This window comes from Emys orbicularis, chromosome 16, assembly GCF_028017835.1.
Source record: "Emys orbicularis isolate rEmyOrb1 chromosome 16, rEmyOrb1.hap1, whole genome shotgun sequence".
Lineage (NCBI taxonomy): Eukaryota > Metazoa > Chordata > Testudines > Emydidae > Emys > Emys orbicularis.
In genome coordinates this window covers 19,636,850-19,662,018 of record NC_088698.1, presented here as the reverse complement: position 1 = coordinate 19,662,018, position 25,169 = coordinate 19,636,850, and the positions used below count along the sequence as shown (strand labels likewise).

Below are 25,169 nucleotides of genomic sequence, written 5' to 3'. Positions count from 1 at the left end.
AAAAGGGGATGCGAATAAAGCTGAAGCAAATTCAATAGTTTTGAAAAGGATCAAGTATCTGAGCAAGCCATTAGTTGTTTACCAAGCTCTAATGGCGATAAGCAGAAAAATCAACTGGTCACATGCTTAAATGAAAGCACATGCTTAAGTGCTTTTCTGGACCTGGGCCAGAGTGTTCAGCATCTTGCAAGAGGAAGCCTGTAGTTTGGAATCAGCGTGATTCCCTTTTGCATTCCCCAAAAAGATTAACAGGAAGCCGCTTCTTCCAGCAATAAAATGCTTCCCCTTGGGGACTCATTTCTTTTTCCTCCCTAATGAGGAACAATATCTTCAGGCACTCAGACTTCTCCCAGGTGCTGGGTCCTCTCTCACAGGAAAATGGATTTTGCAGCTGTTGACGCTGTACAATAAAGCAGTGATTCTTTAATTAAATAAGGCGGAGTATAAATTTTCTGGATGTGACTGTGTGCTCATCTTTCTCTCTATGGGCAACAGAGACATACTTTGGTTTGTTTCTCTCTCTCTCTCTCCTACCATTTTAATTATTTTGATTTAAAATAAACCCACACAAATCCCAGAAGCCCCAACAAAATGTTAAAAATACAAACCAGGACCACAAAATAGAAGTAACAGAGAGACAGCAGCAGATACAACACAATGCAGCCCTTTGTGTAGGAAGGTAAAACAAAAATTCCCATCATCCCTTTCTTCCCCTCTCCATTTCCATGTGGCTGTATGGAGCCCACAGTCACCAAATAGTAGCTTCAGAAATTGTACAGAAAATCATTCTGGTACAAGACTGTGGTCTACAGAGCAGGGAGCCAGAAGTCAGGAATCCTGGGCTTTCATCTCAGATTTGTCGGGACTCATTGCAAGACTTTGGTGAAGTCACTCAGGGCTTGATTTCCTGAGGTGCTGAGCACCTGCCGCTTTCATTATTTTCAGCTGGAGTTTTGGGGGTTCGGCCCTTCTGAACATCAGGCCCTTAACTTCTCCACACTTTGGTTCACCCAAGTGTTAACTAGCTATAATGCTACTGCACAGTACGGTGGATTGGTAATGGGACTGTGAGTCAGGAGACCTGGCTTCTGTTCCCAGCTCTGTCACCCATCTGCTCTTCAATCCTGAGCAAGTCATTTCCCTCCCTATACCTCTGTCTCCCTATTTGGGAAAAGAGGATAGTAATACTGCGTGATATTTTCAAAAATGCCTCAGTAGCCAGGGGCGGCTCTATGTTTTTTGCCGTCCCAAGCACGGCAGTCAGGCGGCGTTCGGCGGCATGCCTGCAGGCGGTCCGCGGATTTGGCAATGTTTCTGCGGGTGATCTGCCGGTCCCGTGGCTTTGGCGTACCCGCCGCCGAATTGCCACCGAAATCACGGGACCGGCGGACTGCCGCCCTCACAGCGACCGGCAGGCCGCTCCCCGCGGCTTGCTGCCCCAGGCACGCGCTTGCTGCGCTGGTGCCTGGAGCCACCCCTGTCAGTAGCTCAGAGGCCTAAGTCTCATTTTCAAAAGCGACTTAGGCACTTCGGATCCTGCATCTTATTGAAAGTCATGGGGACTTAAGCTCCTCAGTCACTTTTTAAAACGGCAACTTTTGGTTCCTAAGTTACTAAGGCACTTCTGAAAACATGACCCCGGCCTCGGCTTGGAAAAGCACTCAGAGCTCGTCAGATGGAAAGCACCACCAAGAACTGCAGTGCATGTGTGCTATTATTGCCTGCCTACTTCCAAGGGGTGTTGAGAGACAGTCTTTGCAAAATGTTTTGAGACAATCCAGTGGAAGGTAATATAAGCACCAAGTATTAGTGACAGCAATGGCAAAACGATAAGGTTAGAAACATAGACTACAATGGCTTTTTTGTTCTGGCATGGCTCAAGCTTTGAAATGCTGTCTGAGGAATCGATAGTATTGGCCGGGGAAGGATACTGTGCAGTCAATTTGTGTAAATTACTTTAAGATATTCTTCAATGAACTCAGCTTGAAATCCTTTCTGTGTCACGGGGAATATCGATGTCAAAGCCAGAGCTCAGCAAGGACAGAGGAGCTGAACTAGTTTTGACCTCATGTCTCTGTGACCTTGGGTGTGAACAAGAACAGACCATCTGGTACATTGCTCCTCCAGGCTGGTGTTTGGGAGTAATGTGCCCTGCACCCCGCTTTCCTAAACAAACTGGAGGATACTACTTGGTGGATTCGTCGAGAACAAAACAGATCAAATGACAGAGAAAATGAAGAGCATTAGATTGATATATAAATATTGCTTGAAATAACAGATTATTTTTCCCCTCCAAAAAGTCATTTGATTTGCAGCCAAGCTGCATTTGAAATACTTCAGGGGACGGACGGACGGACACACACACACACACACACCCTATTCCCAATACACTTGACCGAAAAGAGTGCAGTTCAAAAAATGCATCACACACAAAATATTTGAGCTTTCTACTTACTGCCTGGCTGAACTGCCAATTTTTTCCTTTTGATTTAGGTGCATAAGCAACACCTTGACTCCTGATGATGGATCAGTGGGAGAACTGCATGGCACCTGTGTAAGCATTTATTTTTCCTACAAATCATGTCCTGTGTAATAAACAGTCACACGGGCTCTGAGATATGAACTCAAGGACAGATTCTGTGTTCTGGAGCTGCACGAGCTGGCAAGCTTAACAATGGCAAGGTTTGAAAATCCCATTGGAGAGAGGCTACAAAAACAGTTCGCTTTATAAACAGGGGGAACTGGGATGAGAAATGGAGTTCTGATGACATACGGCAGTATAGGGTTGGGTTTTTTTGGAATAGTAATAATCGGAGGTCAGAATCTTAAAGAATAAACCAGGAATGGTTCTGTTCTATGCTTTTGTAAACCGGCAGCCAAAAAAGATGTCTGCCAATGAACTGATTCGTACAGCACAGCACATTCTTTCCCAAAGGACTTTACAGATGAGCCATGCTCTGATTTCAGTTACTCTGGTGTAAATCCAGAGTAGCTCCACTACAGTCAGTAGAATTCACCGGTGTAAACGAGATCAGAATTAGGCCCAATACCTGTCTAAGCCAGGCTCTCTCTCACCATGGAAACACAAAGGAGACCACACTCCCATGGCATTTTGGAAGCTCATTTTTATGTATCAGTGTGTCACAACACACTTGCTGGAGTTTGCTGACTGTGGGTACTCCTGACAGCACTCCCGTGGTACAAAGCTATGGCATATTAAGCAATCAATGAGAACATATGCAATGCTGTAATACACCGCTGCTGCGGTAGGAAGATAAAATGAAAGGCGAGGCCATGCTTGGCTGGGTGCAGCTGACTAATGACTCCAGTGTTAGTGGCTGCTGATAATGAAGTCAAACACAGAGCAGTCCATCAAAAGACAGGGCAGGTGAGGAAAACAGGGCCCACAGATAAAGCTCAGTACATTAGGTGCTTTCCTTACTGTTCTATACCTTGCTGCAGAAAGAAAACCTTCAAGGAATCAGTATGGTCTAGTGCATGGCCATTTAAAGTCCTCTGAAATAGGGTTCTGTATTGTAGATTTTCTTGCAATGTCATAGGGTTTAGGGAGTGTTTTCTAAGAAACACGAATGGAAAATGACATGATGAACGTAGTGCATCAAAATAGCGATCTGCACCTTAATCTTTACTTTAGAAGTAACTCACATCTGAAAAGGCAAACACAGAAAATAGACTGCCCAAGAATCCTTTCTGGGGAACATCAACTGTCCGAAATATCAGGATATTAGCATGGGATGACATAAGATCCAGCCTTTAACCTTATCTTTTATCCAAGGTTTTTAAAGCTTTATCTCAAACTCAACCTTTCCTGAGGTTTGAAAACATTTGACCAAACTTTAGTGTCACTATTTTTCATTTTTGTTGCACTGTGCACATCCAGATTCCATCGGCTACTGGAACACCTCTGATGACGTCACGTTGCATGTCCTGGACCTGATTGCCCATATGGTGCCTCAGTGATTTCAAAGGGGCTCTACGTTGGCAAATCCCTGTGCCTGCATGAAGCACCTCTGAAGTCAGTGGGGTTCTGGGTGAATGCAGGGGCTCATCCACCCCCAACAAGCTGTAGAGTTGTACCTTAAGAGCCAAAATGCCACAAGCAAGCATATTCTGTGTGTGATACGAATCCGGGAAGAAGGAAAGAAATCTCATGGGGCAGCCTGTTCTTACGAAATGTCAAATCCAATTTTGCAGATTAAAGATGTTTGGATTGTACGAGTAAGTACCAAAAGTTCCGAGTGCTTAAACCGCAGCTGCACCCGTGAGCAGCTGCTGGTTTAATCACCACTAACAGTAACGTTATGTGAAAAAAGAGAAATATTTGCCCTCTGCAATTTTTGGGGACGGGGAAGAGGAATATTAGCTGTTAGCTAGGACTAAGTGATCTCAGGATTTCCTTCATGACAAGCAGCATCAAAACCTTACGAATGTTAAGACTCTAAAGTCCTTTATCTAGGCCAAAACCTCCTTCTAGATTAACTGACACAGGAATCATGACAGCTGCATACAACTTGAGAACAACCTGTTCTCCATCACTCCAACTATCTGCCACGTCATCAGAGTCCTGGCGCACTTTAAAATAGGATTGCCAAGTTCGGTTGGATGCATTCCTGGAGATTTCATCACATGACATAATCTTTAATTCCTGGAGACTCCAGGCCAATCCTGGAGGCTTGGCAAACCTACTTTAAAAGGCCACGCAGCACGTCCGGACGTGAGATGCACAAGAGATCAACTGGACACCAGGCCAATTTTCAAAAAGAAATCGACCCAGAACTTTTTGCCAGAGAAATGCAAGGGGATGTCTACACTGAAGCTGGGCGCAAGCCTCCCAGCCCAGGTAAGCAGACCATAGAATATCAGGGTTAGAAGGGACCTCAGGAAGTCATCTAGTCCACCCCCCTGCTCAAAGCAGGACCAATCCCCAGACAGATTTTTGCCCCAGATCCCTAAATGGCCCCCTCAAGCCATGTGTGATAGTGGGGCTTGCACTAGCACGCTAAAAATAGCTGTGTGGATGCTCAGCACTGGCAGAGGCTCAGGCTAGTCACTCGAGTGTGGACCTAGGAAGTAAGGTGAGCTTGAGCCTGGGTGGCTGGCCTGGACGTCCACCACTGCTGCAACGCCCAGTCAGTAATTTTTAGCGTGCTAGCGTAAGCCCTGCTACCGCGAGTCCTGCTAGCATGGGAGGCTCACTACCAGCTGGAGAGCAGACGTACTCTAAGGGTATGTCTACACTGCAATTAAAAACCTGCGGCTGGCCTGTGCCAGCTGACATGGGCTCACAGTGCTCAGGCTGCAGGGCTGTTTAACCATGGTGTAGACATTCAGGCTGTGGGTGTCTAAATGCAGTGTAGACATAACCTAAGAGACATGTAGTAAAAAAAATCCAACCACAATGAACTGGGAGCACTACTGAGTCAGTAACCGAAGGTGAAATCTTCCTCATGAGTTTCAGACAAAAAAATCTCTAAAAATTGTGAGAGAATTTAGCGATGCTTTTCCGTCATCATAATGTCTGGGCTCCAGCAATACCGACAGAAGCATAATAACCTAATTCAGCAAACTCAGATTTAAGCACCAACCATTTCTTCCCTATAAGCCTGTGTGGTGTGGCTTTCCTTTGTTTGTATTCTGATATGCAAGGTCTACTTCCTCCCATCCTCCCAATTTCCTAGCTATCTATTGAAAAAGGCAAAAACAACCATTGTAGTAGATGAAAAGCAAGTTGTTTCCTAGGAAATGTATTAGACCATCTAAATACAGGGCTATCTGGAGGAGAGGCTCAAACTCACGTAAAGAGTTATTAAAAAAGTGGAAATTAATTTTAAAAAAGTATATTCTCCCCTCTGAATATCCCAGGACCTTCCACTAATAATGTCTTCCTAACATTATTAGTTTGGAAGATTATCAAGAATCTCTATCTTTTGATGGAGAAAGGCATTATACTTAATACAAGCACTGGGAAAGGTCTACTTTTTCACTCCATCAATTTGTTTCCCCAATTAATCCTGTCTTCTGCCTCTGAGTTCTTAACAGACAAAGGGTGAAATCCTGGCTCTGTTAAAGTCAGTGGGAATTTTGGCATTTACTTCAATGGGGCAAGGATGTCCCCTTAAGGAACCAGTTCAGATGTCTCAAAACAGGGTTCAAGACCTGCACAGTCAGCAAAGAGAACTTTCAATGACGTAGGAGGTATGGGAATGGATTTAGAAGAGATAACTCTTCTATCGGCAGACATACTGCTATATGAGCTATCATTGCCAAGGAAGAGATCTATGGGTAGACTTTGTTTAACTTCCATTGGCCAAATGAGAACCACAGTAGCTTCAAGTGTCAGATATCTATCACTAAAGTTCTCATTTTTATTCTTTTGTTTACATTTTGAAGACTTTTTTATCCTTTTGTCTCCTAAAAAAAAAGGAAATATTTGTCTTTTCTTTTCTTCCTTTCCATCTGCCTTTTTGAGGAATGGAATTACATGATTAGAGTTGGGTGGGAAACAGTTTTCCCAACCCACAAGAATTTTCGAGATTTCAAAAAAAATTTCCCATCCCGAATCAAGATGAAAGGTTGAAATCTCATAAATGTCTGCACACCAAACATCTGAGACAAACCAACCAACCAACCAACCTGGATATGGTTAATTGAAACACTTAATTTAAAATCTGACCTTTTTATTTTTTAAAAAACATTTCCCTCCTATAAATTAACTCAAAGTTCTCAACAAAAAGTCCTTTCAAACCAATAACTGAGCTTTTTCATTTAAAAAGTGTTGAAACAGGGCATTCCGACAATTCTGTTTCCAAAACATTTCAAAATGGGGAATCCATTGAAACCAACCCTTTCCCATGAAATGTTTTCATTTTGACAAATCAGCATTTTTCCAATGAAAAATGTTTTGTTGAAAAATTCCTGATCAAGTCTTTAAATGACGTTTGACAGAGTGAAATTTAAACACACACACAAATATAGGCCTGACTTTCAAGAGTGCTGAGCAGCTACAATTGGGACTAGGTTCTCAAAAGGTTTTCAACATACAGCAGCTCCCATAGTTCTGAAGGAGATGCGGGAGAATTCTCCACAGTCCTCAATAGGAGCTGAATCTCCACCGGCTCCATTGAGACCAATGGGAGCTTCTGGGTACTGAGCTCTTTCGAAAATCTGGCTTTCCACAAATAATCAATCTGCAACTCCGAAAATAGGCTTGCTGTTAACTTTTAAAGTGTAGCTATCATGTGTCTATGGAAGTGTTTTATTTTCCCTAGGGGGGGGGAAAAAAAGATTAACGACACTAATGGGACAGGACGAGGCCTGCCAATCTCTTCGCAGGTTCATTTGTTTTCTCCATGAAAGTCTGTAGGGTTCTCACTAATTGGAAAATAGCAGGGATGTCTTCGACAGTTTAATAAACGCTTTTAGTTGAAGGCAGAGTTTTTCTTAATTAGAGCTAAAACTATTCCCACGTTTCCCTAGCTATACCCTGTAAATCTGAAAGTTTGGGAGATGCTGGGCATGAGTCTGCTATGCCATCAGATCAGGATGACCGTGTTTGACACTCACATTGCACTTACTTGGCATGGAGATGGAGGTCAAGGTGGAAAGGAAGGATGGCCTAGTGCTAAGGGCACTTGCCTAGGCACCTGTAGACCCTGCTCTGCCACATTCTTGTGTGACTGCGGGCAAGTCACTTGGGGCCAGATTTTCAAAGTATTTAGATGCCTAAAGAAACAGATAGACCACGAATGGGATTTGAAAAAGGCCTAGGCATCTAACTCCCTTGGGAGCTAGGCATTTTAATGCTAGGCAACAATCTGCATCTTGAAGTGCCTAAATACCTTTGAAAAATCTGGCCCTTAGTCTCTCTGTGCCTCAGTTCCCATCTATAAAATGGGCATAACAGTATTTCCTTACTTCACAGAGGTGCTGTGAGGATAAATCTGTTAACGATTGTGAGGTCTAAGCCTTGGTTCGCTTTACCTGATGCTTCATCAGCAGGGTATTTTAAAGAGTGTGAAAATATAACTGAGAGGCAAACTTGGTTGCTTTGAAATAGACAAATAAATATGTCATTGCTGTGACTAATCCCCTGAATGCCAGTGCTGTGATAGCAACTTCTTGCTGCCCCCAGAGAACTGGGGGAAAGTTTGCTCTCCTCCCTGATTCCCCTTTCCTTCTAACAAAGCCGCTCAGAACTGGTATATAGTGTCTAGTTAGCAAACCTCCTCCACTGGGAGCTGGAAAAGCCAGCTCTAAAAAGGACTTCCTGTTCCTCTTCATCAGTTTCCCACAGAAAAAATGATAAAAGACAAAAACACCATCTCACCCAGGGGTGAACACTTTGAACAAAATGATCACTCCCTATCGGACTTCTTAGTCCTAAACTTCAAAGGAAACCTGCACAACGCCTTCAAAAGATGAGTCTAAATTCATAACTATGATAGACACTAAAAATCATGATCTTATAAAGACATTGGCTATATGGTTGATTACAACAATTTGTAACCCACCAACCCTCCTCTGTCTTATGACTGCAGAGGTATTGACTGCCCACTTTACCAGGAATGGTGTCTTGCAACATCTGTTAACTCCTTATGCTTAATAGTTTGTTCCACCTTGTATTGAGCTTTGACATTCTGATTAGCTTTCCCAGACCTGAAGAAGAGCTCTGTGTAAGCTCAAAAGCTTGTCTCTTTCACCAACAGAAGGTGGTCTAATAAAAGCTATTACCTCTCCCACCTTGTCTCGCTTCATCAGTGGCACTTTCATACACGCCTTTTCCATTACTGTTACTACTGTGTGCGTGGTGCAGATACTTATATGACTGAAATGCTATAAAGCTGGATTGCATTTAACCTGTATAGAGGGCTCGCTTGGTTGCTTGGTTGGATGCTTGACATTTGAAGAATAAACGTTACGGCTGACAAGAAAACAAGAATTCTGTTTTGTGAAAAAATTCAAAATTTGTTTTCATTTTTTATCGGAACCAAAATGAGAACTTTTAAAATTTTCCATGAAAAAAAAAAAAAAAAAGCAGTGTTTAGGGCACTCATCTGGGATGTGGGAGGCCCAAGTTCAAATCCTTGTTCTGCCTGATTTAGAGCTGGGACTTTAATCTGGGTCTCCCATATCCCAAATGCTTGCCCTCACAACCAGGCTATTGGCTATTCTGGATCAGTGTCTGTCTATTTGTCTCTCTCTGTCCCCAATACCTTGGACCTGGGAAGCCTGCCCAACTAAAGGTTCATCAAAACTGATACATTTCCACATACAGTTTCCATTTTGAGGAACTGGCATTTTCCAATGAAAAAATCTTTCACTGAAAAATTCCCTTTAATAAACAGGACTGCAAGTCCAGCAGCGTATCACATTTCTGGACATGCACTGACTGCCCATCAGCAATCCGAGCTCTGTTGATTTAGCGTCGATATTAGATGGATGCCTAACTCCCTTGCGCTCCCTTGAAAATCTCCACCTAAAACTTTTTTGAGGCACTTGCTCCCAGCGAGATTTGTCAGCATTCGCGGCTTGACACTGATGCCTGCACTTCAGCGCATATAATTCATCATTTTACAGAGACACTTATGTAATCAGAACATCTCTGTGTCCCAGGTATTTGGTAATCAGGGTCAGGCACCCAATCCGAGCACTGCTGTCTCATCTCTCTCTGGGCAGCTTAAGCATTGTTCAGCTGGAGAGTTTCTTCAGTTAGGTTCTGCACGGAATAAAATTGCTGCTCTTGGGAACTAGACACTTAAATGCATCAGATTTCAACAACACTACTCCTGTGTTTGTGAGCCTGGTTTCCCACTGCATTACTCCAGTTTGATGCCATTGTAACCCTGTTGAGATCACCGGCATAAAACTGGAGTAAAGCAGTGGTGAATCAGACCCTGTATATTTAAAGTGAAATTGACTCTTCCAGTATTTCAAGAAACAAACATGATCCCTTCCTTCTTTTTCCTCTGCCAAAGGATCTTGAGGCTGATTTTCAGAGGTGCTGAGTAAGTATAGTTTGCACTGACATCAGGTGGTGTGCTGGATGCTCAGCACAGCAACAAATCAGGTCCACAATGACAAAAGGAACTTCCTAAAGTGAGACTTCATGGTTCAGCCTCTTTTGATGCACAATAATTGTCCCCAGTACGGTAGATGTTCAAGACACTGGAACAATGTATATGAAAATTAATATAGTGATTTTATTTATATCCTGGAGGCAATGAGGCATGCACTATCCCTTGGGAACAGAGAACGAATACTGATTTCAGAAACTAAAGCCTTGGTTGATGTATTTTCTCCATTAATAAACTATTTCCAAGAGCTGAATGGAAACATAAAACAACAACTGCACTTTAAAAACAACGTGAGGAAAGCAGGCAAGTTATCCAGGAAAACTGATTTCCTAAGTAATTACTTTCTAGTTTATTGAGGCTTCACACAGGGCAAAGAGTCAGTGATGAAGGACTGTGCTGCTCTGTGATAAATAAGGTTAATGTTACGGTACAGTTCCGTGCTGTGGTCACGAGGCAAAGGTAGGAATCTAAGAGCAATTTCAAGGTTTGCTCTGAAGCAGAATGACACTTTCCTGTACGTGAGCTTGACTCTGCGCTTTGGCTCCAACCAGCAAAGCATTTAGGCACCTGGCCTATCCCATTGACTTGGATGATATCAGTGGGACTACTCAGGTGCTTAAAGTTAAGCACATGCTTAAGTGCTTTTCTGGATCAGGGCCAGAGCACTCAACATCTTGCAGGATCGAGCCCTGAAAAGGAAATTAGATCTCCATGTTACTCAGGGACGGCACTGGGGCAGTATGTTTGAGTAGAAGACCCAGGCTAGATTCTCCCATCAACCCAGCACTGCCTACTCCAGGGGTTAGGTCGGCTTAACTACGTCACTCAGGGGTGTGGATTGACCCCTGAGTGACCTAGCTGGGTTGGCCTAACTTTTTTAGTGTGGACCTGGCTTTGGGCTACTCACAGATTGTCATGGTTGCTTACCACTTTACCAAACCTCAGCCTTGTTCTTGATGAGCTCTACAAGGCTTGCTCAGGTCTGGAGTGAAATGCAACACTTTCCTGTATGAGAGCTCAATCCTTCAAGGTGTAGAGAAGAATAAGGTGCATGCCAGGAATAAAAGCTTCCATCCCGTTTTTAATATATTTCCAGCACAACGTGTGCCGGAAGTGATTCATTTAGCATTGCGTGCAGAGCCTTTAACATGATACATTCATTTTGGCTAGATATTTTCATCTAACACACACATTCTCACTAGCCATAGCTGGTGCAACTGGCCAACCTTTCAGTTCACCTTGAAAGCTTCAAGGTATTGGATGAAACTCCACAAGATCTGAAATGTGAACAGGGTCATGGTTAGCAAATTGTACCAAGAGACTACACATTGCCTGAAAGCCACAGCTTACCCAGGATCTCCTGAAGGACCTAACCCATCATATATACCAGCACCGTTAACACAGTAGGTGCAGTTAGATGGCAACAAATGGTGCCAGGACACAAACATTTTGTTTGCAATCATAAGGCATCAAAAACTATATGAAAAAGCCAATAGAATATTAATCCTTGGATATCAAGGTGATTGGTGTCTGGGAAATACGATCAACATGGATAGATAGATATACAAGGTTGGGTAGGTAGGGATTGTGCCTTCTTTTCTTTGGAAACCACTTCGATTATGTGAATAAGTAACAATAGCTAGAGGAGCTATGGCATGTACCTGACTAGAGCTGTGATCTTTACACACCGAGGGCCCTATTTCAAACCTCCGCACACCCATTATGCCCTCAAACTCCTGCGTTTGCACATGGCAATACGGTAAATGCACACATAATTAAATACCTCTTTGGCATATGCACTTGTAGGTTTTGAAGACCCCCACAAGCAAGTACGTGTGTTTGTGGGCCATGCTGGTTCTGCCTACCCTTCCTAGTCCTGTAGAGAGCCTGCAGCACATCCTCCCTTACCTTGCACAGCAGCAGGCAGCAGCTGAAACGGAAACAATGTTAGCGACAAAGCAATTGCACTGTAGATTCACCTGATGGGAGCAGACTCGTCCCCTTTATCGAGCCAGTCCTGGGGCGGGATTATATACATGCACCAGAGTCCCCAGTTGTAGCCGTGGGCAGCATTGGCGTATTGCTGCACTTCGAACGTGTTGTACTTGATGTTGTCAATAGCTGGTAGGATGATTCGCTTTCGATCTTCTTTGATCCGGGTAAGCGCCGGTTCCACCCTGGAGACAATAAAAGTAGCAAAAGTGTTTTCTGGCCATTCAATAATCCAAACCCCTTTAGCAATCTGATAAAGTGAACAATGAAGTTCTCTAATGCTGCAAGCAATGACACAGAGAGGCAGCCCTCTGGTGCAGCTTAGAGTGATTTAATGTGGGTTACTGTCGCACACAACAGAGACACGGGCCTTGGTGCAGATAATTTGTGCAGCAACAGCTTCTCAATTGCATGGAACTGATGGATCAGAGGAATTAAATATAGTCATTTTATCGTCAAGGTCACTAGTTTGGATCCAGCCTGGTCAGTGGTGACTAGGGATTTAGCAACTAAAAGTTTCCCCTGATGCCTTTCCAGTGGCCATTGTGAAATGAGTTGGGATTCCCATTCCTCTTCCTCATGGGAAAGGGTATATATAACTTGTAAAAACACCATCAGAATCAGCACTAATTGATGTCCTGGTTGGCTGTCTCTGGAAGGACCGCCTGAAGGGATGAGGGGACGATTCGGTCTTGATGGTGTTTGAAGAACAGAACTCACCAAGGGCTGAATGAGTCTGAAGACACTATTATTTGTTTTTTAAAAACTGGTCCCTCCAGCTCAGGGGTCGACTGGCAAGCCTACTCTGTCCCTTCTATACCACATGCATCAAGAGAGGACTTCAACCCCCAGGTTTTTCAGCCCAGCAGCTTTCACAAATACTATAATAATTTCAAAATACTTAAGTTGGTGAAGCGCATTGCAAAGGGAACTATGTTCCAGCGGGTTTCAGAACATGCTAAAAATACTGCACACGTTATCCCTCAATGAAGTGCTAGGTAAATATTAACTTACAGATAGGGAAGTGGAGGCAAGGAGGGTCACTGGCTGGTGCAAGGCCACAAAGCAAATCAGTGGTAGGTCTGGGAGAAGAACTCAGCAGTTCCCAGCTCCTACTGCCTTTCTAGTCCCTTAGATAATGCTCCCTCTTGCAGAAAACATAAACAATTAAGGATGAACCTAAACGCTGACGATTTTACAAAACTCTCAAACTTCTTTAATTTTTTTTTAATTTTTTGTGGAAGCGGCGGTTTGCTGGATTCACAAAACTCAGAGGTTAAACACTCATTTTCCATGATTTAAAAACTCATGCTTTGTTTTGTTTTTAAGTGAAATTATTGTTTCTCTTTGCTGACTTTAGGATTGTTCCCACCTATCTTGCGTATTAGGTATAAAAGCTGTACAGACAGACACCAGATACGTTGAGAAACCATCCCCAAGTCTCATCGTGAAATGCATCCTCTGGTTTTCTGCTTCCTTCCATTTGCTGAAACATCAAGGGTCCAATCCTGCAAGGTGCGAAGTGTGCCAAGCAACCTTAGCTCACAGCAGGAGTAAAGGGGTGATCAGCTCCTCTGAAGAGCTGCTCAGCACCTTGCAGAATCAGGTTCCATATGCACCTGAGCTGTGATTGTTCCTTAGGCATTCGTACCAGTGTTTTTTTTTTTTTATTGCATGTCGTTTAAATAGGCAATACACCCAAAGCACAAAGCAACATATTCTTTTGCTGGAGGGACAAGTAACATTGGCGTGGATTGCTGGACTGCAGTACATTAGTTAGGATGCCAATCTGCAGGAGCTTTGGACCAGACTCATGCACACTCACGCAGTGTCAATGTGACCTAACAAATCAGGATAAATAGCAGCTTTGCCATTTATACAAGATTATAGTTATGAGATTAACTGTCTTTGAAGGACAGTGGGTGTCCAAGGGAAAAGCTCCTGCTATTCTAAGAAAGCAGGGTGGAATTCAAAAAGATGGCTCTGCACAGCATTCTGAAATTCTATCTGTGCTTGTCAGGCTACAGACATCAGGAGACACAGAGAAAGAGCTCACCAAAGTGACTGAGGTGTCAGCCAGCCATGCTTCCCCTATCACGGAGCATGTGCCTCCACTCACTCCAATAATAATTGCTGTGAATAATCTCAGCGGGAGCATCTCCCACTCCGGTTCTGCCTGAAAAATGAAGGATTTGAAAATACCAAACAGGTGCAGGTGTCATTAATAACACACCACTAATTGTTTCTTTGCAAGAGGAGCCCTCCTCTTGTTGTGACATATGTTACAGAAGAAGTCACCTTGGTGCATGTTATTGTCAAATAAGAACCATCTGAGGAAAGAGCCCTAAGGGATTTATGGGCTTTCCAGAAAAGGGAGAGGGATTTTTTCCCCTCGTTTCTTCTCAGCGTTGATGAATGGGTTGGAGCGTCCTGCCGTTACTGGTGTTATTCATCTTGTGTGCATTTATCTGCAATCACTATGGAGCTACGGTCTGCAGTGTGGTGTAGTGGATAGGAATGTGCCACTGACCTCCAGTATAATCTTGGGTAAGACACTTCATGGGTCTGTGTCTCAAGCTATGTCTACTCTGCCCCGCAGTTCGGACTAAGGGGGGGTCTGAACAGCAGCGCGCACCAAAGTGCTGCGCTGTAACTCCCCCCTGTAGATGCGGCAGAGGTGAACTAAAAGGTTCCTAGTTTACATTAATGTAGCCCTCTTCAAACTGGACTACGTTCATGTGAACTAAGAACCTTTTCAGTTTGTGTCCATATGGATATTTTTTTCCTTTTGACTTGTTTTGTTTCGGGTCATTTTTGGATGTTTTCTTACACCCCCACCTTTTTTTTTAACGCTAATTTTTTTAATGAGACACCATTTCTAAACAAAAAAATCAAAACAGTTCTTTTTGAGCCATTTCAATTTTTCCCCCCAATTTTTTTCCAGCTGAAACTATTAGGCTGAATTTGACCCATTTACAATTTGCCAAAAAATAAAAATGCCCAGCTATAATCCTGACCCAGTCAAATACCCACTGTGTAGACACAAAACAAAGACCTCAAAAGATATGGCCCATTGCTCTGAAAGAAGAAGTGCCCGCACTAAGCAACAGCAATTTACAACTAATAGGACATCTAATGATGACCATTCAATGAGTCTGGAGCTGAAAGCTCTAATACTGTAGGTAGATATCCAAAGCATATGTGACGTTTCAGATTTCCCTTCTCCTTCAAGCTACTGGTTTCTGGCATCACATTGTTCCCCTTCCTTCAACCTAAGCTCCTCTCCTCTGACCACCAAGAGATCTCTCAATGCATTTCATGACTCCAAAGAAAGACACTGTCCGTCTACTAGTTCTCCGAACTAGTCCAGTATCTTCAGTGATAACACATGGTGGGGAACCTCTAGGTGACTGGTATTACAGCAGGATGAAATTGGTGACAAACTTTCACAAACAATTTTGCAAGCTATTTTGATCTTTTGTGAAATTTGCGGAGTCGGAAAGTTATTCACAGTGAAAGATGGAACCCCTCAAAAAGCCACTTTCCTGTGAAAATTTGCACATGTGAATTTTGAACAAGCTAAAAGAGGAGGGGCTGGAGCCTCAATACCACCAAAAACTCATGGTCTAGAGCAATTAGCAGAGTGCTGGAAGCTGGAAAGCCCTGAGTTCTATTCCTGCCTAGTGGACTTCATACGGGTGCTGTGTAAACGCAAGGTATTACTATGTCTGTAAACATTCCTGCCCCCATTTTACAAAGGGAGAATCTGAGGATAAGTGAAGTGATGTGTTAAGATCACACAACAAGTCAGTATCTGAACCAGGACTGGAATTCAGGTCCCCTAACTCTCCAATGCATCCCCAGGCAAGTAACTTTACCTCTGAGTACCCGTGTCCTCATGAACAGAAATCATTCACGTTCAAGTATTCTGAACCACAAAGATCTGATTTTTAAAACAATGTATTCCTTATGTATCCCACCATCCGTTTAGCCACAACCTTAGCAAATGGGACATTAGAGTCTGTGGCACAAGACAAAGGGAATTAGAAAACATTTCAAATGCAGAGAAGCTGCCTGAGAAATATTTCTCAGCAAAACCCCAGAGTGTTTTTTCCATTAAGCACTACGCCCCTGTGAAATTTCACAGCTTGACGTGCCAGATCAGTGGGAATAGGAATGCAGAGACGAGGTATTCAGGCACCATGCTACAGCTCATCCTGATGTTGCTCAGGACCGTTATTATCGCAGATTCTGTCAACACCTTTTTTACTGCAGAACCTAATTGTGCTCTGTTTTGCCAAATAGCTGCCAAGACCCGTATGAAATATTTAGCCAGCTGATCTAATGGAAAGTTACTGTAACAGGACTGGCATACTGTGGCATGAGTGGCATACTGCATTTACATTACTTGTTTTAGGTAATCCATGAAATATGAGCCATCTATTGTTGGGTCTTGCCAGCTAAATTCAGGCTTGGTGTAACTCCAGTGCTTTCGATGGAATTACTCCAGATTTGAGATTGTCTCCATGGGCTGAGCTGCACTGACAGCAAATCCTTTGTCAATTTGGCCAGTAATTCTGGCTTTGTTTACCTAATCGCTTATGTTTTTTTAAGGGATTAAGATTAAATCATTTACAGTAATTTATGTTTTATTCTCATTTTAAGACGCTACACTATGTGGATGTACTTACCCTCCTTATGGAGGCTACTGTTCTACCCTGCCTTTTTCCTGTACCACCTCCTCCAGCACACCAGGAAGTCAGGAGTTCTGGGTACAGAGAGGGCTGAAGCTTAAGTTGCTTATAGATAAACTCCAAGAGTTAAATGCTCCAGAATGATCAATTGCAATACAGTATTTGAACGTTTCCTCTCCGCACGTCTGTTCCCACTTCCTCGGCAGCTTGAGCTGTGAAATTTCACAGGTACGAAACAGAGAAATCCCTGTGGTTTGCAGAGAAATACAATCATGTAGCCACTGTGCCTAGCTCTGAAGAGTGGGATTAAGCAACAGCCCTGTGTTACGGGCTAGACAGAGCTGTGCCACTCCAGGTGCAGCTCTGAGGCCTGGTCCCCACTAAGCCCCCACTTTGTACTAAGGTACGCAAATTCAGCTACGTTAATAACGTAGCTGAATTCGAAGTACCTTAGTCCGAACTTACCGCGGGTCCAGACGCGGCAGGCAGGCTCCCCCGTCGATGCCGCGTACTCCTCTCGCCGAGCTGGAGTACCGGCGTCGACGGCGAGCACTTCCGGGATCGATCCCAGAACATCGATTGCCTGCCGCCGGACCCTCCGGTAAGTGTAGACGTACCCTGAGAGGCGTTGTGAAGCCAGGAAGCAGGCTGCTGCTCCAGATTTAAAGCAGGCACAGCACAGCGTTCCCTTCCATGCCATGTCTCTGGCCCAACCTGCCCATTTTGCTCAAGCTATTGCTGACAGTAGCTAGGGTGACCAGACAGCAAGTGTGAAAAATCGGGACAGGGAGTGGGGGGTAATAGGCGCCTATATAAGAAAAAGCCCCGAATATCAGGACTGTCCCTATAAAATCGGGACATCTGGTCACCCTGAGTAGAACCAGCTTTGCCGTCTCTAGGTACTCCCTGACCATAAGAACTCCCATTGGGCCAGGCTCCTGAATTGGGTCGCATTAGGTCAGGAGACAGGTCCCTTCCCTCAAGTAGCTGCACAGCAGCCAAGCAAAACTGACCTCTTTAGACTGCATTTTAAGTGTCCTAGACGGACAGCACTAGGAGGCTGCCCTCAATGTGCATTTCCTGGGAGACTACTGCCTCCCTTCCTACTGCCTGCCTGAGCTCCTATGCCAATGATCTTTCTTACTTTCTATCCCACCTACAGATACTCCCCTCCCCCATCAAACAATACCATAACAAAAAAACAAAAAAGCTTCACAAAGAACGTAGATGCACTAACCCTGTAAGCCGGTGAAGAGGAGGTCCAACAATCCTTTGTGCACTACTGGAGCACTGATAATGCCTCTTATAGTCATAGGCCACAAATAGTGAATCTTGACTAGTTTTAGAGAAACTGGGATCAGCAATTGTGAATTGGCAATTTCAATTTTCCAAGGATCGCCTAAATGTATAGATAACCCCATTCCATTGTAAGGCTCTTTAGAATAGGTATCAAAGCTGCCACCTCTAGGCTTGAGTTGCTATGCTTTTGTTCTTACCTGATTTGGTTTGAAAGCTTTGTTTCAGCTTCTAGAGTTCTGTATAACACACACAGGGGAGGGAGGATACATAATATTCAGCTTGTCTGAGGACGAGCCTTTGTTCCTGAGGATGTAATTTGTGCTCACATTTTTGTGTTGACAGAATGAATTGCGGGCAGAGATATGAGCAGTTGCACCTCTAATTACCTGCACTGCAGTTAGGTAGCCAGATGTGCCTAAATTCTGATTTGTTCACACAGTTCAACTGTGGACACAAAAATGGATGCATAAATTTTGTAAGTGCCGTTTGCACCTGTAAAAGTGATGCCACCCTTCTTAGAACTGACTAGGTGTTTTTAACAATTGTGTGTCATTTTCTGCTAAACGCAAAGCAAACAGACAGTAGCCCTGCTATGTCACTGCAATTTGCAACTGCAAATGCTCTTTTGACAAGCATCCAGATGTGTCTGGATATTTTTTCGTGTGAGAGATATGAAGCTTTGCAGATATTTCCAAACCCTAAATACTTCCTTAGCATTGTAGCTCTATGTGGAAACCGAAGGGAGGCCTGCAGTGCTCCTCAACTGTCTCTTCCTTTGGCACCTTACATTCAAGCTCTGCTACGCGGGCCCTAGAAATGGGCTCATGGGGTTCAATCCTGCAGCAACTGAAGCCAGTGGCAAAACATCCACTAACTTCAAGGGGGCAGGATCAGGCCTATAATGATGCATTCCAAACACCAGAACTACATTTTGAAGTTTGGGCCCATTTTTCATGGCTACTGGGTTGCTGGCCTCTGTATAAATTAACATGCTTTACGGGTGCAGAACTGCATCTATTGTTGACGATTAACTGAGCCAAAGGAACAATTTTTCTCTCACACACATTTTATAGATACCATGAATTCTGTGAACTAAACAGAATCAGAATATTCAGCTTTGAATTTAGTGCTTCTTCCGAGGCCTGCTTCAGTTTTTAGCTAATACACACACAGCGGAGACTACTGGCTGGAAATGCAGATGGAAGAAAAGGTCTTCCTTTCTCTCTGCTAATGAGCAACTTTACCTAGGAATTTCTTAGGCTTCTTCTCTCTCTTTGAGTAGCTACTCGTGGATTGTTAAGGTTGAAAGAGAGAGAGAACATTCAACTTGATTCTCGCATATTCTTTATCATGTGAATGGTGTATTTTTATGGTGATTTATTTTTCCAGAACAGTGTCAGAAATACTTTTTATTCTAAGGCCCTGATTCCGTAACTGACAATACATGGGGCATAGTTCTGCAACTGCATGGATTCTCATTGACTTCAGCCTATCTCCTGGCAGACACAAGGATGCCCTGGTGTGCAGTCAACTGCAGAAGAAGAGGCTTCAGTAAGCATCTCTTACTTTCATAAATCATCAACAGGAATGTGCAAGTCCAGACTGTGGACTTGATCAACAGCCCCCAAAAAGCTGCTTGTTTTCCCCAAACTGTTAAATGCTTGAGATCGACCTGAATATAGATGTGCATGTGCGTTTACTCCTTTTGTCTTCTTAAAAATTATAGGCCTGATTTCAAAAGGTGACGAGCACTCACATTGACATCAACGGGTGCTACAGGTGCTGGGCTCTTCTGAAGAGCTGGCCCTCAAATTTAAAGACTTCTATGGAAAACAAGGAGAGTTAACGCAAGAATCAGGAGGCAGAATTTGGCCCAAAGTATCGCAGAAGTCTGTAACGTGATCCAGAACTTCAGGGGTGGGGTCGGAGCGTGTATTGTGATCAGATTGGCTCCTCTAAAGATCACTTTAATCCTATTGTAAAAGTCTATCTATCACTGGATAGGTTAGCAATCTATGTTTGATAGTGGCCAATTCACAGTACATCAAATGCCAGAGGAAAATGGGTGGGAACAGGAATTATATGCTTTATATTCTTCCACGTTTGTCAGATTGTCAAGGAGTTGGTGCCAATAGGAAACTAGTGGAAAGCCTGATTTTTCACAAAGCTACATCACTAAAAACAATAGCTTCTACCCAAAGCACTGATAAAGCAGGTTTGAAGTGAGGTCTTCAATGTGCTGCAAGACTATACTATAGCCTTTAAGAAAGTCAGGCCACCCGCATACATCAAGCAGTTGTTTTTAAAGGCGTAACATAGAAATAAAAACATGTGATCCAAGAGAAATCATAAATACGATACAGGCCAGATCCTGAGCTGTTGTGAACTGACGTAGCTCCATGGACTTCAATAGAGCGAGGCCAATTTACACCATCTGAAGTATTCATTCAGTACATCTCCAGCTCCGCTCACATCTCAACTAGTTCTGAGCTGATATAGTCTAGAAGTAGTTGCAACATATACTCAGATTAGAGACATCATGGTCCAGCAGACAGGGCAGTGAACTGGAACTCAGGCCTGGTCTACACTACCCGCCTGAATCGGCGGGTAGAAATCGACCTCTCGGGGATCGATTTATCGCGTCCCGTCAGGACGCGACAATCGATCCCCGAATCGACGCTCTTACTCCACCAACGAAGGTGGGAGTAAGAGCCGTCGACGGGAAGCCGCGGAGGTCGATTTTGCCGCCGTCCTCACAGCGGGGTAAGTCGGCTGCGATACGTCGAATTCAGCTACGCTATTCGCGTAGCTGAATTTGCGTATCTTAAATCGACCCCCCCCCCGTAGTGTAGATGTAGCCTCAGTGGATGCAGGTGCTGTTCCTGGCTCTGCCACTGACCTGCTCTGTGACGTTGAGCAAGTCACTTCACCTGTTTGTGCCTGTTTGCCCTCCCACGCTTTTCTGTCTTAGATTTTAAGCTCACTGGGACAGAGTCTGTATTTGTGATGTTTGTCCAGTGCCTGGCATAATGGGGTGCTAATCTCATTCAAATATTTTTAAAAAACATCATCTGTATAAACAGAAAGTGTTTTCCCATATGATTTTATATGCAGTCTTAAATTTCACTGGCAATATATTTTATCATACATAGAACAATAAATCTACTGAGACATATTTCTCCATTTAAGATAGTCAAATAAATATTACCCTAGGTATGTCTGTGCAGTAACTAAGTGCTCAGAGAGTTAAAAAAAATCAGACCCATTTCCTCGCGTTGCAAGAGGAGAGAGGAAATTCCCCATCTGTTCTACCTAACATTTTTATCAGCTTTTCTGAACTGCCCTTTGAGATTTCAGACCTGCAGCCCACCAGCCAGAATAGCGTGAACACTGCAGAACATGCCTGCTTCAGAGTTAAAGATCAGCTGTTTGGCTGCCAAATCTGAATAGCTCTTGTCTGCATCACTGAAAAGCAATGAGGATGCTTCAGTGAGTATTCTACGTTGTTTAGGTAGACGAATAGTTGGAGTTGCTTTTCTGGCTTGTCCTCCGTATGTATGCTGGCACTGCCTCATAAATCTCAAAAGCCCACATGGCATACGCTGTATGCTTCTCTCTTTATTCAACTAAGTAATTTTAGTACACTTCTGCTGTCTGAAACATGTACTCCATTAAGCTACAAAATTGATCCTAAATGACTGATAAATGCTTTGGAAAAAGAAGCTTTCTAGATGCTGCGCAATCATGGAGGACTTCAATTTGAGTGACAATGTTGGAGGGTCTCATGCTGCCAGAATGAAAACATCCTTAGAATTTCTAAACATTTTAAATGACAATTTCCTCATTCAAAAAGTGTTGCAGCCAACATGGGGCAATACTTTATCAGACCTTGTCCTAACAGATAAAGAGGAACTGATCACAGAACTAAAAATGAACAGTAGCGTTGGTAATGTGCATGCAAAATAAAGTTGAGACCAGTAGTATATATATTTGGTGCTTTAACAGAGCCAATTTCACAAAGCTAAAAAAAAAAAAAAAAATCTAAATCAGCTGTGAGGAAGAATTGAATCAGGTAAGTGTGAGTGATAATTGGAAATCATTTAAAAATACTTTAATAGATGTCCCCAAAGCCAGAATCCTACAACTGATGAGGAAGGCTGTGTTGGTTAAACAGCTGGTCTAGTTTAGAGGGGAAGTGAAGGCAGTTGTAAAAAATATTAAAAAGAATATATATTGAATAGAAAAAAGGGGAAGTTGATAGTGATGACTATAAATCAGAAGTTAGGAATTGTAGAAAGTTGATAAGGGAAGCAAAGGGACATAAGGAGAAATCTATGGCCAGCAGAGTTAAGGACAATATGAAGGTGGTTTTAAAATATATCAGTAACAAAAAGAATTGGTCCATTACTAGATATAAATGGAATGGTAGAATTATCAAAAATAATGCAGAAAAGGCAGAAGTGTTTAATGAATAGTCTGTATTTGGGGAAAAACAAATGGTATAGTCTCATGCAGCGGACTGGACTAGATGACCTCTCAAGATTCCTTCCAGTCCTACACTTCTATGAGTCTATGATATAAAGATAATAACTCTCTTTCCATTCCACTATTATCTCTGGAAGATGTTAAACAAAGTTACTATAATCTGTTAGTCTTAAAGGTGCCACAGGACACTCTGTTGCTTTTTACTATAATTAGACATTTTTAAATTAGCAGTTCCAGATAACTTGCATCTAAGTTTTTATAGAGCTGGCTGAGGAGCTTGCTGGACCACTAATGTTGATTTTCAATAAGTCTTGAAGTACTGAGGAAGTTCCGAAGACTGAAAGAAAGTCTTATAGTGATAGACTACAAGCTTCATTTATTTAGCTTAACAAAGAGAAGGTGAAAGGGTGATGTGATTACAGTCTATAAGTACCTACAAATATTTGATAATGGGCTCTTCAGTCTAGCAGAGAAAGGTGCAATGTGATCCAACAGCTGGAAGTTGAAGCTACACAAATTGAGAGAAGAAATAAAGTGTAGATTTTTAACAGTGAGGGTAATTAACTATTGGAACATTTTACCAGGGTTGTGATGGATTCTCCATCATTGACCATTTTAAAATCCAGATTAGATGTTTTTTTCTAAAAGATGTGCTCTAGGAATTACGTTGGGGAAGTTCCCAATTGTCCCTTATGGAATCTATGAGATAAGTGCATTGCAAAGCGCACACTTACTGTGAACTCTCTACCTGCAATCTTAGAGTTATAGAGGGGTGATGCTATAAGCAAAGGGTGATCATAAAGGGGCTTTTCACAACTGGGAACCAAAGAGCCATAGGTTTTACATCTGTCCCTAGACATGCCATATCACCTCAAATGATGGTGGAATTTGGTCCATAGCTTTTTGCCCAAGATTGTTAAGAAGCAGAATTTTATAGTAGGGTGAAAAATATCTCTATAACATCCTGCAGGTCCCTACAAAAGCAGACCTGGAATAATAAAAGTGGCTGAGTAAAACAGCCTCAGCATTGTCTCCAGGTCAGTTATTGATTACTAGGAAATCAGCCTTTTCCTTGCTTTAAAGTACATCTTGAGAATCCCAGTACAACATAATGCACTACACATTCATGTATAAAACAGCAGGTCTCAAATTGTATCCCTAGACCTGGGGCCCCACAAAGCTATACCGAAAGCTTGGTTCCCTCTAACTTCATTAAGATCCATGTTTTCTACACTGTAAAAGAACACCTGCTTCTGGGGATAATCTCCAAAGATGGGCCTGCGCTAGTCACAGATCAACAGGATACATAGCTCACGTCCCGGATCCTTTCTTCTGTGCTAAGCTCTCTCGGTCTCTTTTGTATATTGAAATCTCTTAATGAACTCCTTTTACCCCTTTGCTTTTTATGGCAACACTCCATTCTCTAGCACTATTTTTAATTACTACAGTACTACATAACTCCATTTAGGGCTTAGGCACAACTATGATGGAAAGCAAGTCATTGATGAAGTGGATATTCATCCACGAAAGCTTATGCTCCAATACATCTGTTAGTCTTAAAGGTGCCACAGGACTCTCTGTTGCTTTTTACAGATCCAGACTAACACGGCTACCCCTCTGATACAAGTCATTATGTCTCCTTTTATGGATCCCAGCACTCTTTATGGACCCCCCTCCCCGATAACTTAATTCAAGTTCTTTCCTCTCTGTCGTCTTACTCTCTCCCGCTCCATCTCAAAGATGGGATGCTATGTTATGCTCCACATCTTCTGTAATACAGTTAACTGCGGCTGTGCAGTGGTTGTAACCTAAAGCCATGAGTGTGTTGCTTATTTGGAAAATGGGGTGCATCTAAATAAAAAGCATAGACGGCATGGAAAGAAAGTTGGCATATACAGAGTGAATGCAGAACTCCACTGCGCTGCAGGGAGACACAACTGAACGATGAAGGCCTAATTCTGCTCTCACATATGATTGCACAACTCCCCTGGGCTGGAGTGTGAGCGGCACGATGCATCCGAGGGCTCGTTGTGCGTGGCTCATCACAATGTTACATTGTTAAAACACTGACATCATCCTGTACCTTCTGTGCATTGTATTCTTTTGCAGCCCTCTCCCAGTATCTCACCCCTGACCTTCCCTCCTTATCTCACCAGAACTCTCTGTTCCCAGTTACTCTTCCCAACTCAACTTCTTTCAAAGCCTATTGTACGCCTGTGTCTTCCTGCTATGTGTGTGTTCCCTATAAAAAGAGAGGAAGATGGAAAATGAGAAATAGCTGTGCAATTTTAAAAAGACATAAGCAGAGAAAAAAATATCAAACACAGATAGGCTCATTCCCTGTCACATACACCTATGGCATCCAGAAATTGATTGGGATCGGAGACCACAGAACACCTCTGCAGGACTTATGCCGGGGACTTCCAAATGTACAGAAAGGTAACGAAGTCTCTGCATCTTATACAAACTTGTGTGCCTGTGGGGGCCAGATCCTCAAGCTACACTGGTGCTGAAACTGGTGCAGCTGGGAGTGAGGAGCATCATTGGCTTTATGCTTCCACCCACCCCTGGTGTATGGCTCTTTTGAGTTGCACCCAGCTGCAAC

General features: G+C 43.1%; 1 protein-coding gene across 1 annotated transcript in view; it reads right to left on the bottom strand.

Annotated features, from left to right (window-relative positions):
* GALNT9 (polypeptide N-acetylgalactosaminyltransferase 9) overlaps positions 1–25,169 on the bottom strand; it is a 219,979-nt gene that overhangs the window by 108,303 nt on the left and 86,507 nt on the right. Inside the window, exon 5 of the mRNA XM_065417861.1 lies at positions 12,074–12,271. Within this exon, the coding sequence (XP_065273933.1) occupies positions 12,074–12,271 (198 nt within the window). The remainder of the gene's footprint in view (positions 1–12,073; positions 12,272–25,169) is intronic.